General features: G+C 42.9%; 2 protein-coding genes across 2 annotated transcripts in view; one reads left to right on the top strand and one right to left on the bottom strand.

The window, feature by feature from the left end:
- Nucleotides 1–107: 107 nt before the first annotated feature.
- LOC129859833 (cytidine and dCMP deaminase domain-containing protein 1-like) lies at nt 108–9,248 on the top strand. The gene is made up of 10 exons (XM_055929999.1): nt 108–364; nt 1,464–1,567; nt 3,293–3,470; nt 5,227–5,589; nt 5,802–6,029; nt 6,512–6,561; nt 6,737–6,906; nt 7,422–7,611; nt 7,859–7,916; nt 8,470–9,248. The coding sequence occupies exons 1-10, from the start codon at nt 241–243 to the stop codon at nt 8,568–8,570; spliced, it is 1,566 nt and encodes a 521-aa protein (XP_055785974.1). The 5' UTR covers nt 108–240; the 3' UTR covers nt 8,571–9,248.
- cab39l (calcium binding protein 39-like) overlaps nt 9,159–15,738 on the bottom strand; it is a 21,094-nt gene continuing 14,514 nt past the window's right edge. The window contains exons 2-9 of the mRNA XM_055930000.1: nt 14,771–14,896; nt 13,937–14,101; nt 13,722–13,840; nt 13,439–13,607; nt 13,127–13,186; nt 12,322–12,387; nt 12,056–12,199; nt 9,159–11,889 (exon numbers count right to left, since the gene is read on the bottom strand). Coding sequence (XP_055785975.1) covers nt 11,710–11,889; nt 12,056–12,199; nt 12,322–12,387; nt 13,127–13,186; nt 13,439–13,607; nt 13,722–13,840; nt 13,937–14,101; nt 14,771–14,872 — 1,005 coding nt within the window. The 5' untranslated portion in view covers nt 14,873–14,896 and the 3' untranslated portion in view covers nt 9,159–11,709. The remainder of the gene's footprint in view (nt 11,890–12,055; nt 12,200–12,321; nt 12,388–13,126; nt 13,187–13,438; nt 13,608–13,721; nt 13,841–13,936; nt 14,102–14,770; nt 14,897–15,738) is intronic.

Raw genomic sequence — 15,738 nt, 5'->3', positions numbered from 1 at the left:
ATAAGGCACCTCAGGGGTTTGTGATGTATGGCCAATGTACCACGGCTAAGGGCTGTGTCCAGGCATTTCGTTGTGCCTAAGAACAGCCCCTAGCTGTGGTACAAGCTCCGCCTATTTGTTCCACGTCAGAAGATATAGGAAGAAGCCTAGCTTAGCTGTTCAGAAACCTACAACATCAAATCATCATACGTATTTGCCTTGTCTGGAGACGTTCGCTACATTTTACATTCAATTGATTGAATGGCAACGACGGATACTGTACAGTCGAACCAATATTTGAAACCAACCTGTGCCGCTTCATGCAACTGTAAAGGATATCGCGATGGAAGGGAAGCCAGCACACAAACCGACACCAAAGTACAAGGTGAGGCTACTGCGCTGTCAGTTACTGGCGAGTTGACAGCTTGACAGAGAATGCTGCGAATGATTTTACTGTTCGATATAATCTTGCTACTCCACACCGAATAATGAGCTTTGAGGCATATTCAAAATAAAGACGTAATTGTGTCACCGTCTAGACTTTTATTAGTTTAAACCCACACGTCTGTAGCCTACCTAGTGACTGTCGAGAAACGTTCAAACGGGATCCTTGGGAAGTCCCAACTGTCTGACGTCACCCTGTTGAAGATTTTTTTTAAAATTATTATATAAAAACATATATATATATATATATATATTAACAAATATCAACAAACAAAAGAGGAATAGTCACATGCAAACAAGCATACAAAAAAACTATTTACATTGCCAGGAATCCTAAACAAACAAATCATATTCATGAATTATACAAATTCGAATTGCCTTTTTGTTTTTAATTTTAGTTAAAGTAGTGCCATATTGTTTAAACTCATTTATAAAGTGAAAAAAGTTAGGTTTTGAATTAGACAATTTGTGAATATGAAATTTACCTAGTATTAGTAGCAGTTGAATTAAATATACTACATCTTTATCTATGTCAGAATTTCTGAAATTAATCATATCAAAACCATTAAATAGTACAACCAGTCCTATTTTTTTTTTTTTTTTTTTTTTTTTTTTTTTTTTTACAATTCTGTCACCCCATTGAAGTTGAAACTTAAATGGTAGCGGTTTCGTGTAGTGACGTTCCAAGGATAACGTGACTGGTTCCGCAAAGAGGTCTTGAGCGTTAACAGGTAAGTTGGGCTTGCTCTGTAATAGTAGGGTTGCTGGATCAAGCATCCGTTTGGTTGTTCTCCCCTATGAATGCCAGAGTCACATACATGTTTTGAAGAGAAATGTACTGGCCAACAGTTTCACATTCTATGTCAGTGCTCCAGAGTTGCAGTGGGAAGAGGAAGCAAATGTCTGCCCAATGTTTGCTTTAACCTAAATAATTTATTTGAGCTCAATGTGTTATCACTTGGGAGCTGCAAAGATCTAGTGGACCAAAACTCACTTGCCTTCCCTGTTTGTAATCCTGTTTTTCTATGGTGTGTTTTTAGGTCATGGACCCAGGCTGTCCAAGGTTAACCTCTTCACCCTGCTGAGTTTATGGATGGAACTTTTCCCCAAGGAGGAACCAGAAGACATAAACCAGAATGACTTTGTAAGTTTGACCTACAGTGCACTCAGAATGTATTTAGACCCCTTTTCCACATTTTGTTATGTTACAGCCTTTTCCCCTCACCAATCTACACACAATACCCCATAATAACAAAGTGAAAACAGGCTAAGAATTTTTGCAAATGTATTAAAAATAAAAAAACAGAAATGCCTTATTTACATAACTATTCAGACCCTTCGCTATGAGACTTGAAATTGAGCTCAGGTGCATCCTATTTACATCGATCATCCATGAGATGTTTCTACAACTTGATTGGAATCTACCTGTGGTAAATTCAATTGATTGGACATGATTTGGAAAAGCACACACCTGTCTATATAAGGTCCCACAGGTGACCGTGCATGTCAGAGCAAAAACCAAGACAGGAGGTCAAAGGAATTGTCCATAGAGCTCAGAGACAGGATTGTGTCGAGACACAGATCTGTGGAAGGGTACGAAAACATTTCTGCAGCATTGAAGGTCCCCAAGAACACAGTGGCCTCCATCAGTCTTTAAAAAAAAAGATATATATTTTGACCTTTATTTAACTAGGCAAGTCAGTTAATAACAAATTCTTATTCTCAATGATGGCCTAGGAACAGTGGGTTAACTGCCTTCTTCAGGGACAGAATTACATTTTTTACCTTGTCACATGGATTCGATCTTGCGACCTTTCGGTTACTAGTCCCAACGCTCTAACCTGCCGCCCCATTCTTAAATGGAAGAAGTTTGGAATCACCAAGACTCTTCCTAGAGCTGGCCGCTCAGCCTTGGCCAGGGAGGTGACCAAGAACCCGATGGTCACTCTGACAGAGCTCCAGAGTTCCTCTGTGGAGATGGGAGAACCTTCCAGAAGGACAACCATCTCATCAGCACTCCATCAATCAGGCCTTTATGTTAGAGTGGCCAGGCGGAAGCCACTCCTCAGTAAAAGGCACATGACAGCCCACTTGGAGTTTGCCAAAAGGTACATAAAGGACTCGGTCCATGAGAAACAAGATTTTCTGGTCTGATAAAACCAAGACTGCATTCTTTGGCCTGAATGCAAAGCATCACGTCTGGTTGAAACCTGGCACCATCCCTACGGTGAACAGTGGATCTGCAGAGAAGACTGTGAGAAATTCCCTGAATACAGGTGTGCCAAGCTTGTAGCGTCATACCCAAGAAGACCTGAGGCTGTAATTGGTGTCAAAGGTGCTTCTACAAAGGTCTGAAAACGTATGTAAATGTGTTATTTCAGTTTTTTATTTTTAATACATTTGCAAACATTTCTAATAACCTGCTTTTGCTTTGTCATCATGGGGTATTTGGTAGATTGATGAAGAACATTTATTTAAAAATCTATTTTAGAATAAGGCTGTGATGTGGAAAAAGTCAAGGGGTCTTAATACTTTCCGAATTCACTGTATAGCGGTCATTACATATTGTTGTTAGAACGTTGGGCCAGTAACCGAAAGGTCGCTAGTTTGAATACCTTAGCAAACAAGGTGAATAATCTGTTGCTGTGCCCTTGAGCAAGGCACTTAACCCTAATTTGCTCCAGGGGTGCTGTACTACTATGGCTGACCCTGTAAAACAACACATTTCACTGCACCTATCAGGTGTATGTGTCAATTTTTTTATATTTATATAGATAACATGCAATAAATGACCATATTGAGCAGCATCAATTATATGATATGCATCATCACTTTTCTCCCTTATCTCCTGTCTGTTTCTCTGTGTCAGACACGGGGTACAGGCCTGGTGGTGGTTCGGGACCAGAGGGTGGTGGGTCTCCACTGCTCCGGTCCAGAGCTCCACGTGGGGCAGGTAGCTGTGATCAAACACGGGCCCAGGCTGGCTGCCTCAGACCTCTACTTCTCTAGGAGACCCTGCGCTACCTGCCTCAAGATGCTTATCAATGGTGAGGAGATAAATATACACTGCTCAAAAAAATAAAGGGAACACTAAAATAACACATCCTAGATCTGAATGAATGAAATGTTCTTATTAAATACTTTTTTCTTTACATAGTTGAATGTGCTGACCACAAAATCACACAAAAATTATCAATGGAAATCAAATTTATCAACCCATGGAGGTCTGGATTTGGAGTCACACTCAAAATTAAAGTGTAAAACCACACTACAGGCTGATCCAACTTTGATGTAATGTCCTTAAAACAAGTCAAAATGAGGCTCAGTAGTGTGTGTGGCCTCCACGTGCCTGTATGACCTCCCTACAACGCCTGGGCATGCTCCTGATGAGGTGGTGGATGGTCTCCTGAGGGATCTCCTCCCAGACCTGGACTAAAGCATACGCCAACTCCTGGACAGTCTGTGGTGCAACGTGGCTTTGGTGGATGGAGCGAGACATGATGTCCCAGATGTGCTCAATTGGATTCAGGTCTGGGGAACGGGCGGGCCAGTCCATAGCATCAATGCCTTCCTCTTGCAGGAACTGCTGACACACTCCAGCCACATGAGGTCTAGCATTGTCTTGCATTAGGAGGAACCCAGGGCCAACCGCACCAGCATATGGTCTCACAAGGGGTCTCAGGATCTCATCTCGGTTCCTAATGGCAGTCAGGCTACCTCTGGCGGGCACATGGAGGGCTGTGCGGCCCCCCAAAGAAATGCCACCCCACACCATGACTGACCCACCGCCAAACCGGTCATGCTGGAGGATGTTGCAGGCAGCAGAACGTTCTCCACGGCGTCTCCAGACTCTGTCACGTCTGTCACGTGCTCAGTGTGAACCTGCTTTCATCTGTGAAGAGCACAGGGCGCCAGTGGCGAATTTGCCAATCTTGGTGTTCTCTGGCAAATGCCAAACATCCTGCACGGTGTTGAGTTGTAAGCACAACCCCCACCTGTGGACGTCGGGCCCTCATACCACCCTCATGGAGTCTGTTTCTGACCGTTTGAGCAGACACATGCACATTTGTGGCCTGCTGGAGGTCATTTTGCAAGGCTCTGGCAGTACTCCTCCTGATCCTCCTTGCACAAAGGCGGAGGTAGCGGTCCTGCTGCTGGGTTGTTGCCCTCCTACGGCCTCCTCCACGTCTCCTGATGTACTGGCCTGTCTCCTGATAGCGCCTCCATGCTCTGGACACTACGCTGACAGACACAGCAAACCTTCTTGCCACACATTGATGTGCCATCCTGGATGAGCTGCACTAACTGAGCCACTTGTGTGGGTTGTAGACTCCGTCTCATGCTACCACTAGAGTGAAAGCACCGCCAGCATTCAAAAGTGACCAAAACATCAGCCAGGAAGCATAGGAACTGAGAAGTGGTCTGTGGTCACCACCTGCAGAACCACTCCTTTATTGGGGGTGTCTTGCTAATTGCCTATAATTTCCACCTGTTGTCTATTCCATTTGCACAACAGCATGTGAAATTTATTGTCAATCAGTGTTGCTTCCTAAGTGGACAGTTTGATTTTACAGAAGTGTGATTGACTTGGAGTTACATTGTGTTGTTTAACTGTTCCCATTATTTTTTTGAGCTGTGTAATATATATATATATATATATATATATATATACACACACACACACACACACACACACACACACACACACACACACACACACACACACACACACACACACACACACACACACACACACAGAGAGAGATCACTTGTAAAGTCTTGTCTCTTGTCTGTCATCTCCAGCTGGGGTGAGCCGCATCTCCTTCTGGCCTGGTGACCCTGAGATGAGCCTGCTAGCGGTCAGGCCTAATGGGACGGACTCCATTTCCCAGGAGGCCATGCTGGACGCCATTGCGTCCGAGAAGCTGAAGTCCAACAGCCGGCCCCACATCAGTGTAGTGGTGCAGCCCGTGGCCCCTGGCCTGCAGCAGTTTGTGGAGGAGACCTCCAGGGGGTGTGACTTCATGGAGAGGGTGTCGGGGGATGACCCCGATTTGGACGCTGGGGACTTCTACTGGAAGCAGAGGAGACAGAACCTGGACACTTTCTCAGAAGAGTTCCTAATCCCACACGAACAGTGCCACCGTGACATTCTCACCAAAATAGGTCAGTAGTACAATCATTCAACCATACTTATTAGTTAGCTTTTGTTCACCGGCTAGCTGTAATTGGGCTATATTGGCTAACTCAAGATGGGTAGGTTTGAGGATCTCCTTTGCTCAAGAGGCCACGTGCCACGCCATCTGTTGTGTAGATTTTGTTAAATTAATATAAACAGTATGTTTAACAGATGAGGATTTGACACTGTCTTGCTACAGGTCTGGAGAACTTCTGCATGGAGCCGTACTTCTCCAACCTGCGTCAGAACATGAGGGAGCTGGTCGGTGTTCTGGCCTCAGTAGCTGCTAGTGTGCCTCTTCTCCAGCATGGCTTCTACAGGAAGGACTCCCAGCCTGCAACCTCGGAGCAACCCCAGCCTCAGGGGGTGTCCCAGGAGATTGCCAGACACTGCATCGTACAGGCCAGACTGTTGGCCTACAGAACAGGTATCGGAAATATCTGTTTGAGTAATCTGGCTAGTATATAGACTACTATTCAAACTAGGAAGTAATTTTGTAAAGGTGACATGTCACCACATTTTGTGGGGAATCACATAAAGGAGTTCCAAGTAATAAAAATTAAAAAAATGCAGGAGAGAAGACGAGACTATTGTTATGACATAACGTCCCATGGTTGACTGCACGTTTGTTGGAGAGATGTGTTGCCCTGGGGGGGTATCGGGTGAACAGAAAGTATCCCAAAAGACATTCTAGTTTCATTAGTGTTTAGCGACAGCTACTATGAAAAGGAGTTCTCTGATTGGTTGGTCAGCCGATCACTCAAGAAATCAACATTTTATTTTTTGAAAGGGTTAATTATATGTTCATGTTTTAATACTAACAGGACAAGCTGTGATGGGTGGTTCAACCTGTCTGAAGGTTGAAACAGATGAACATGTCTGAGTGTTACTTGTTTGTTGATATTCCAGAGGACCCTAAGGTTGGGGTTGGTGCTGTCATTTGGGCAGAAGGGAAATCAGTGAGTAAACCATTATTGTGTTTTCTAAGCTCATAACTATACATAAATATTATGTATTTTGCCTCTGTAATATAATGACAAAAATAAAGTGGAAAGGCTGGTAACAAAGATTTCAATGTGAAAAATGAATAAGGTCAAACTGGCATTCACTGTGTTCTGTGCTCACCTGTTTTAGGGTGGTTGTGATGGCACGGGGCGGCTGTACCTGGTGGGTTGTGGGTACAACGCCTACCCAGTGGGCTCAGAGTACGGAGAGTACCCCCAGATGGACAACAAACAGCAGGACCGCCAGAGGAGGAAGTACCGCTACATCATCCACGCTGAGCAGAACGCACTCACCTTCAGGTCAGGAGGAGAGGGAAGACATGGGCTCCATCTCAATACTCCTAAGTGACTTCCTCCCCTTATATCCACCCTTCATCTCCACTGATATGAGAGGACAGGATACAGATGTAGGAGCTTAATTGCAGCAACAGGAAATGTGGATTATAATTCATGGACATTTTTGTAGGTTTTGATACATTTTTTGTAAGGTATTGACATTTTTAAAGTGGAATTGGCAAACTTCAGAAGCCTTTTTAAACCTCAAATACACTACACATTTTACATTTCTTGCATTGAGGGAACGTTTTTCTGCAACAGGGTGATCAAATTAAGATCCTACATCTGTAAATGAAGGAAATACAGGGAATGTGTACATGGGTATATTTGCTCTTGACCTGTCCAGTCCTTACAGGTCAGCAGAGATGGCAGAGAGGAAGCAAGGAGGTACATCTGAGAAATCGGACCAGGGGGCAGGAATTAGTAGCTGGGCATGAGGATTTATGACGTAAATATATGTGATTGACTGTCGTTTCTAGGAGTGACGAGATCCGCGAGGAGGAGAACACCATGCTGTTTGTGACTAAGTGTCCGTGTGATGAGTGTGTCCCTCTGATCCGAGGAGCTGGGATCAAGCAGATCTACACCACTGACCTGGACAGCGGCAAAGACAAGGGAGACATCTCCTACCTCAGATTCCACGGCCTCCAAGGAGTCCTGAAGTTCATTGTGAGTACCTACATTGATTGACGGATTAATAGTTTTTCTATGGGTGTAGCAGCATCTCAATAGTCTATTCCTCTCATTTTCTTAATCTGTACTGATGAGGGAAAAAACTGGATGGATTCCTCCTAGATGTTTTCCATTCAGCTTTGACCTATTCTTGTGTTTTCCTTGTTAGGCTATTGAGGTATACTTATAATAGTGCTTTCTACAGATGCAATTTTCTTAGTGTGTTTACATGTTTTCATCACAGTGGCAGAAGTCCTCTCTGGCCAGGAGAGCCTCTGAACATGCTGGTCTTCATCTAGCCAGTGAGTTGTCCTTCTCTGTACCATTAGTTAGCATGACATTTGTAGAGAGTGATGTCACGTCTTCTCCTCCTTCTCTAATAAACTCAGCAAAAAAAGTAACGTCCCTTTTTCAGGACCCTGTCTTTCAAAGATAATTCGTAAAAATCCAAATAACTTCACAGATCTTCATTGTAAAGGGTTTAAAGACTGTTTCCCATGCTTGGTCAATTAACGAACATGCACCTGTGGAACGGTCGTTAAGACACATTACATAACAGGGACACATTATTCCATTTGTTAGTCACATGTCTGTGGAACTTGTTCAGTCTATGTCCGTTGTTGAATCTTATGTTCTTACAAATATTTACACATGTTAAGTTTGCTGAAAATAAACGCAGTTGACAGTGGGAGGACGTTTTCTCTTTTGCTGAGTTTATATTGCCATTCGCGCAAATGTAATGTGCATGCCGCCACCTAATCACCACAATACTGATGACGGATCAGCACTTCTAACCGTCTCTGATTTGACTGTGCGATGTGTCCCACCTCTGACCATGTCTTGTTATGATTACAGATGGATGTGTGGGGAAGCATGGGAGACAGCCTGAACAGGCCCTTCAATCCAATAAGAGGTTACGGTCAGCAACAAATCCAGACCTTTCTCCTGTTTGTTGAACAATGGTACCTGTAGCTTTCAGTCTGGTTTCACCAGGCTACGGTTCCCACGGTCCCCAGGCACGTTTCATTTATCCAATCGCATATTGATCAGTGATTCAAGTAAGGAAGGATGCATTTTAACAATGTTGGAAATTCAAAGGCCTCTTTATACTCCCCTGTAATGGACAGTTTCAAGGAGTAAACTCAAGGTGATTTTTAAAGGACTGACTGTATAGATATTTAAAAAAAAGTTATTGCAATGCTTGTATGTATAAGTGAACTGTAAATGTGTATTTCCTAATTGTTTGTCTGAGGAGTTTACAATGAAAGTTGTATGAAGGCTACTGTTGATTGTAGCTTTAAGTTTACTATAGTTCTTCCAGACTTGAAGAATCCAAGTCCCATCCCAGCCAGTGCAGGCTACCGACACTATATTGCACTTTTGCCTCAAAGGATAATAACTCCTAGACCCATGCAACTGTGCTTTGTTTTTTTGTTACATGGTTGGCTCCTACATCCTTGAATTGTTTCATCCTGTTTTGCCAAACTGCTTTTAACTGATAACAATAAGCATCTAGCAGCAAAAAAAACATGACAAACCAGGAAAACAATGTATGCATTTCTTTTATTGGTGTTGTGGTACAGTAGTATCAATGTGATTAATTGTTTTTTTAAATGAAATCCCATGGTTGAAAAGCGTCAATATTACTTTAGTACAGTATGTTAAGTAAATCTGTTTTGGCTTGGGTGTAAGTTCCTACTGATATAGCCTGAATCTTTTAAGTCTCTTATTTTAATCCAACAACGTCACAGTTTATGCCATTCGAAGCCCCGTTTATACCTGGTGTTAACATGGGTCCTGTGTCTTGATATTGTCCATATTCTGATTGTGACCATTTCTAGACCTGTGTAGAATATTACAATTATTGATGATTCTTCCTACCTCCAGAGGTCATCGAGGACTAATTGTATCTTGATATCTTACAAGTGTAAACAGATCTGGATTGTCAAACTATTTTAAATAGTCCCTTTAAAATCATTGATTCAAGGGATCAAATGTCTTAACATTGGGAATCTCATAATTTGAATACAGGGAGGGACTAGGGTTCAAAATATCACTTTTGAGAAAGGTCATTGGCATGGCAAGACTTGAACCTGTGACCTTGTGGTCCTAGTCCACAGCACCAGCGGGAGGGAGGGCATCATTATTGTTCTTGTACATTTTATAAAGCTGTTCATTCCTTTCGTCGTTTTAGTATGTCAGATATGTACTAAAACATTTTAGGTTGGAAAACAAAAGCTGCATTGGGATTCAAACTGGCAACACCATCTGTCGCAACCTGTTTAACACCCTCCTACAAGCACTCCACCTCCCTGAAACACTTGTCTTTACAAGTAAACTCCACCCACTGACATGTCACTCTAAGCTCTGCCCACTGAACTTTCATCCAACCAATCAATTTGTCCCCGGCTACCTCGAGAGGGTCAGGAAGATCTGTTCACAATTAATTGTCTACACTGGTTTAGAAATGTGGTCAAGATCAATATTGCATGTTAGCACCAGATATAGAACAGGGTTAGAAAGACTGAGTTTCACCAAAACGACAAGGGCATTGAGGTTACTATCCCTTGTGTGTGTCAAGTCCAATCTACCAATTGCAATTTAAAGAACAATCACTTGTCCGTGGTATGGTGCCCATCACATTTATTATTCAATATTACATTGAAGAGCCATATTAATTAGTTCATATTTTCAATTTAGATGTGATCGTAACTTACAAATTCAAACACCACGATTAAAATATGCATTGGCTCAATTTGTCTTAAGTTTTAATTTAGATTTCCCCAAAACAAGCTACATAAAAAAAGAGCAAGATGCTTCTACCTTATCCAGTTTACTGGTATGTTAACTTTCCTGGACAATCATAGTCCTGGCCTCCTCGTTCCTAGTGTTATGATGCGATCAATGAACTGCAACAAGTTCTCAAAGTAAAATATTCCTCCAACTGCACAACTCAAATATAATGAGTTCAAGGTTCATTGCTTAAATCACGACCAATATGTTCAACCAGACCATATTTTTCTAAATAAGAATTAAGCTCCGCCTAGAAAAGTATTTAAAATACAAAAAAAGGAAAAACAAAAGGCACCTCTATGTACCCCTACTGTGTTCCACCAACCATCCCCCTCCACCATCTAAATAAGAAAACAAGTTAAAAGAAATCACTTTCGTACAGAAAAAAAATCGGGAGGATTTTTCTGTCACCCGCAATGGCACTCACTTATGGGTTAAAACCAGCTTTTATACACAAGACAACACTTTTTTTTAATCATCATCATGATAGAATCCTGTTGAACAGGAAACTACTTCATCAGCTTAAAATAAACCAAAAGGGAATACATCCTTTAGCGTTGAATGCTACAGAAAATGCTACCAGCCATCTGTGGAGAATCAATTATCAAAACTATTGATAAGTCATATTCTATACGAAGGTTAGCAGTAGAAGAATGGCCCTGCTGATCACCAGACATCTAATATGTTCCTTGTAAGATCACATTTCGAGTTGTCATGTCAGAGAACCTACTACAGCGTTGAAACATAACTTAAGTGTAAATAGTGGAAGTACAACCGCAGGGAGTCTGAAGAGGAGTTTTACGAAACATTTGAGAATACCATTTAGATCCTCTAATAGAGAAATAGTAATTTCTTCTATGATTCTGGATACTTCAGTTGTACTGTGGTTAGGTTAGGAGAGTATTAGAAGTCAGAACTATCTAGATGGCTCGTGCCTGCAAGTGGCAATGAAAAGAAGAGAACATTTTCCCAAAAATATTTGCGCAATTAAAGTGATGACAAGTGGTCTCCACAGCTCACTCAGCCAATCACCTAGAGGTCTCTAACCATTGGTTCCCCCCAAGAGAGGAAATCCCCTTCCCGTTTTGGAACACTACACACTAATAATAAAAACAATGAAAAAAAATCTGTGATTAAGAACTATTCTCAGCAATGTTTAAGGAACCAAGAAAAAGACAATGTCTTTGATATTAAGAAATTGAATCATTATTGTCAATGTATTTTTGTCGACAATAAAAAGTAAGGTTAGGGTAAAGGTCATAACTAAGGGGAAGGGTTTTGGGGACGAATGGGGTTAAGGTTTTAAGAGGCGGGTTTCTTTAGGTCTCGGATCTGTTTGATTAGGTAGGTCTTCTCGTCGTTGAATTGCTCGTCGTCCATGCGGTCCTTCTGGAAGTTGCTAAGGAAGTCGATGAGTTTGGGCTGGTTCTTCAGCAGGATGTCTATGATGGGCTGCGTCTTGTTGGGGTTCGCCACAAACACCTGGGTGGAGGGGTCAGCCTGTCAGCACTGTACATTACATTGATATCGGCAATTACATTCTAGTAAGAACCCAATGGTAATGCCATGGAATGTTTGGGACCAACATGGGTGCCAGTTTGCCAGACTTTGTATATGAACGGCTCAGGGAACGGCTTTTGTGTCGTACCTTGAAGACGTGGAAGGCCTCAAATTGTATGTTAGGGCTCTTGTCCCTCAGTAGGTTCATCATCAGCTTTAGGTTCTCAGGCTTGCTGATGTACCGGGTCATCACTGTGAAGTTATGCCTGTCCAACAGAAGCTCTCCCAACAACTACACAAACAAAGACCAGAGTATGCAAATGTTTACTATGAAGTGAGATAATCAACACCATAATAGCATGCAAAGTTTTAGTCTATAAATAATCCATGTAAAATGTGAATAATAGAACACACCTTTAATGACTGTCTCTTTGTCACATAGTTATCAGAGTGTAATAACTTCTCATACTGGTCAAAGATCTGCAAAGATATAAAGGAACAGGCTGAGGGGTGGCTGCATCTCAACAGTCAAAAGTGGCTCAAAATAAATTCACAATATTTGTTTTTTTTAAATAAATGTTCATAGAATTAACTTGGTGTTTCAGATTGTTAAATGGGATGGAATGTCTATTGAAGTTGATATATTTTCTAACATCTCTCAGTCAGGTCTGAAAGGGCCCTTATCAGGTGTGCTGTTTAGGCCAGTGTGTGTGTGAGAGATAGGCCTCCAGCGGCCTTTGGCATGAAAGCAGCCTTCTGTAACCTAGTGCGGCCCAGTGTAGGTTAGTGTCTGGCCTGTAACCCGAGCAGCCTCCAGCCGGCCTGTCTGCTCTCCCCTGGGGTCTTCCCTGAGCCCCACACTACAACCAACAGACACAGTGGTCTTATGCAAGCGGGGAAAGCCAGTGACCACAGATGCCCGGAGTGTGTGGCTAGTGTGTTAAGGGTGCTATAAATGCACTCATTCATTGTGGAGTATGGGTCATCAATCAACATGTTTTGTTTATCGGCACACACGCACTTCAGTGTATTCATCTGGTAAATGGCAATGAGAGTTCGAGTGTGTGACATCGTAAAGGCATTCACCCATTCCTTCATGAATTCTGTCAAGAGGGCAGAGGATGGATGGTGTAACAACAAAAAACATTTTCTTTCCATGAAGTCCATCTGATAAAGGTAAATGCTCCCAGGGCAGCAGAATGTTGAACATGTCACTTACGGCATCATAATTCTGTTCTAGATATTCAGCTACCAGGACCTTGTGTCTTGTGAGCAGGTCCTGTGAATGGGGGAGGAAACGTGCTCACTTTAATTCACACAAAACAACATTGTAGATTGCATATCATCTGCTGCATCGAATCATTTCTGATCTATACATTTTGTCAAATCTCAAACAAATAGGCATGGACAGATACAACAGTCATGTAAAGATTAGCATATCATCACGGGCCCATCCTAGTCTTATTAATATGGGTTTAATACAAGGCTTTTCCAGGACCCAAAGATGCTTTCAAATCTTATGTAATTTGACCTTGAAGGTGGCGAAAGCGTCTGAGGCGATGTCGAAGGTCTCCATCTCTACGTAATTGAAGAAGTCCTGGAAGTGTTCTGAGTGGAGAACCAGCTTGGCCAGTGGCTCGTGTCTGATACACTCCCTCAGCATGATGCCACAGTTCAGCGCCGACCCAGGAGTCTCATACCTGCAGGAAGAGGGACACACGCAGACGTCACTGAGTATCATACCAATGGCTCTGGTCAGCTTTGGTACATGAAGAGAGAGTGTGTGTGTGTGTGTGAGAGAGAGAGAAACTCACCCTTTTTGCAGCACAAACAGCACCTCTTGGTGAGAGCAGAAGTACTCGACGGTGGGGCTGCGGGTGCCGATCTGCCTCCGCAGGATGTTGTTGAAGATCTGACACACGTCCTTCTTCCCCTGGGGGCATGCAATGGAAAACGTTTAAAAACGGTGCCTAATGATTTGGTGCCTAATGAACACGACCCTGATGGTCCGGCTTTGGCTCAGTCTCACCTCAAAGTCGATGACCTGCAGGTTTTCCACCAGGGAGATGAGCAGGCCGCTGTTGTAGAGCTCCTGGGCCAACTGGGCCACCGTCTCTGTGTGAGGCTCCTTGTCACCGGTCCCATATAGTATCTCCTTCATGGCCACAAGACACTTAGAAACCTCCTCTGATGCCTGGGACAGGGACACCAGTTAGACACACAGGCACAATATGTACTTCTAACAGTATTGCTGCTAATAATGTTATGCTGTTTATAAAATTTAAAAAACTGCCATGGTATTATACTTGAGTTGACCACTAGAGGGAGACATTTAATTGACTACCTATGGAGGTACATCTCTGTAGACACTTATGTCTCAGCCTCAGGCCCAATCATAAGACACATTATTATTGACTTGCTCTGGATATCAGCATTGCATATGACAGGAGTGGACTGTATTGAGATCACTATAGCCGGGCTGTGTGTGGAAGCAGCCTGGTTAGAGCTAAAGCAGTTCCAGCACACAGCCAGGTTACTGCGAGTTCTGTCTGGACAGAACTCTCTAACAGTCCCGTGGTGGCGAGGGCCTTTACAGCTGGGTGTCAATGAAGGAACGGCCAGGCAGCGATGCTACTTTCACAGCCCAGTGTCAGCTAGAGGCGCACCGTAATAATAACCACACCAACTGACTGATCGGATCAAATAGAAGAGGTACACCGAGGCCCCAACAGCAATGTTACACAACACCTGCTTGTGGGCCTTTTCTAAGGGAAGTACTGGTTTGTGTGGTGAGGACTATTATAAGGACTTGTGTTGTAAGGATTTGTTTAGTGAGGATTCGTGTTATGAAGATGCGTCACACCTTATCTGTTTTCTTGTCATGTTTGACCAGGATGGCCATGTTCTCCTTCAGAGTTCGGACGATGTCGGCGGGATTCTTGTGGGATTTTCCGAACAGCGGCATGGTGGCTGGGCCTCTCCTGACAGCCTTAAAAACACACACAGGACACACACATTATACCCCATCTATCGATAACATATAAATTACACAACTGGGTGGTTCGAGCCCTGAATGCTGATTGGCTGACAGCCGTGGTATATCAGACCGTATACCACAGGCACGACAAAACATGTATTTTTACTGCTCTAATTACATTGGTAACAAGTTTATAATAGCAATAAGGCACCTCAGGGGTTTGTGATATATGGCCATTATACCACAGCTAAGGGCTGTATCAGTGTTGTGTCATGCATAGGTATATTGGCCATATACCACACCCCCTCAGGCCTTATTGCTTATTTATACCGTCCGTCCGATTGAAACTCTGTTTTTTCATGCTAAAAAAAACAACTATCAGTGGCAGATCATTTATTTAAAAAGTCCCAATTCAGAAAAAATGAATTGGAAGATGTGTTGTGATGCATCGCAGATCCAAGATGGCGTAGCAGTGTAGGCGTGTTTTGTCCGTCCTCCCGTGTACTTTTGTATTTTTCGTATATATTTTAAAAAAAATCTCTCTTTTCGATTTTTAATTCGATTATACCTTCCGGTAACCTGCCTCACCCAATGTGATACGGAATCGCTATTATTTTTAACTTTGGAACACATTCAAGAACCTCCAGTAGCTAACCAGCTAATCAGCTACAAGCTATTTAGTCACTTTACCTTCTGCACAGACACCAGCCCTGTTCTTAGCCTGGATATTACTCGCCAATCTACCAGCATCGGACTGTCTCTCCACAACAACGCCGGATTCCTGCCGTAATCCCTGAGCCACTACTTCTGATCCTCACAGCTAGCTTACAGCTAGCTAGCAACTAGCTAGCTCA

Source organism: Salvelinus fontinalis, chromosome 7 (assembly GCF_029448725.1).
Source record: "Salvelinus fontinalis isolate EN_2023a chromosome 7, ASM2944872v1, whole genome shotgun sequence".
NCBI classification, from domain to species: domain Eukaryota; kingdom Metazoa; phylum Chordata; class Actinopteri; order Salmoniformes; family Salmonidae; genus Salvelinus; species Salvelinus fontinalis.
Note: the sequence above shows the minus strand (reverse complement) of the source record. Positions and strands in the feature narration are given on the sequence as shown.

Bases quoted from the DNA above. Each gene is read 5' to 3' on its own strand.
- LOC129859833 (XM_055929999.1), top strand. From the start codon at position 241: ATGGCAACGACGGATACTGTACAGTCGAACCAATATTTGAAACCAACC. The intron at 5,590-5,801 runs GTCAGTAGTACA...GTCTTGCTACAG, and splicing joins TGACATTCTCACCAAAATAG to GTCTGGAGAACTTCTGCATG. The intron at 6,562-6,736 runs GTGAGTAAACCA...CACCTGTTTTAG, and splicing joins TTTGGGCAGAAGGGAAATCA to GGTGGTTGTGATGGCACGGG.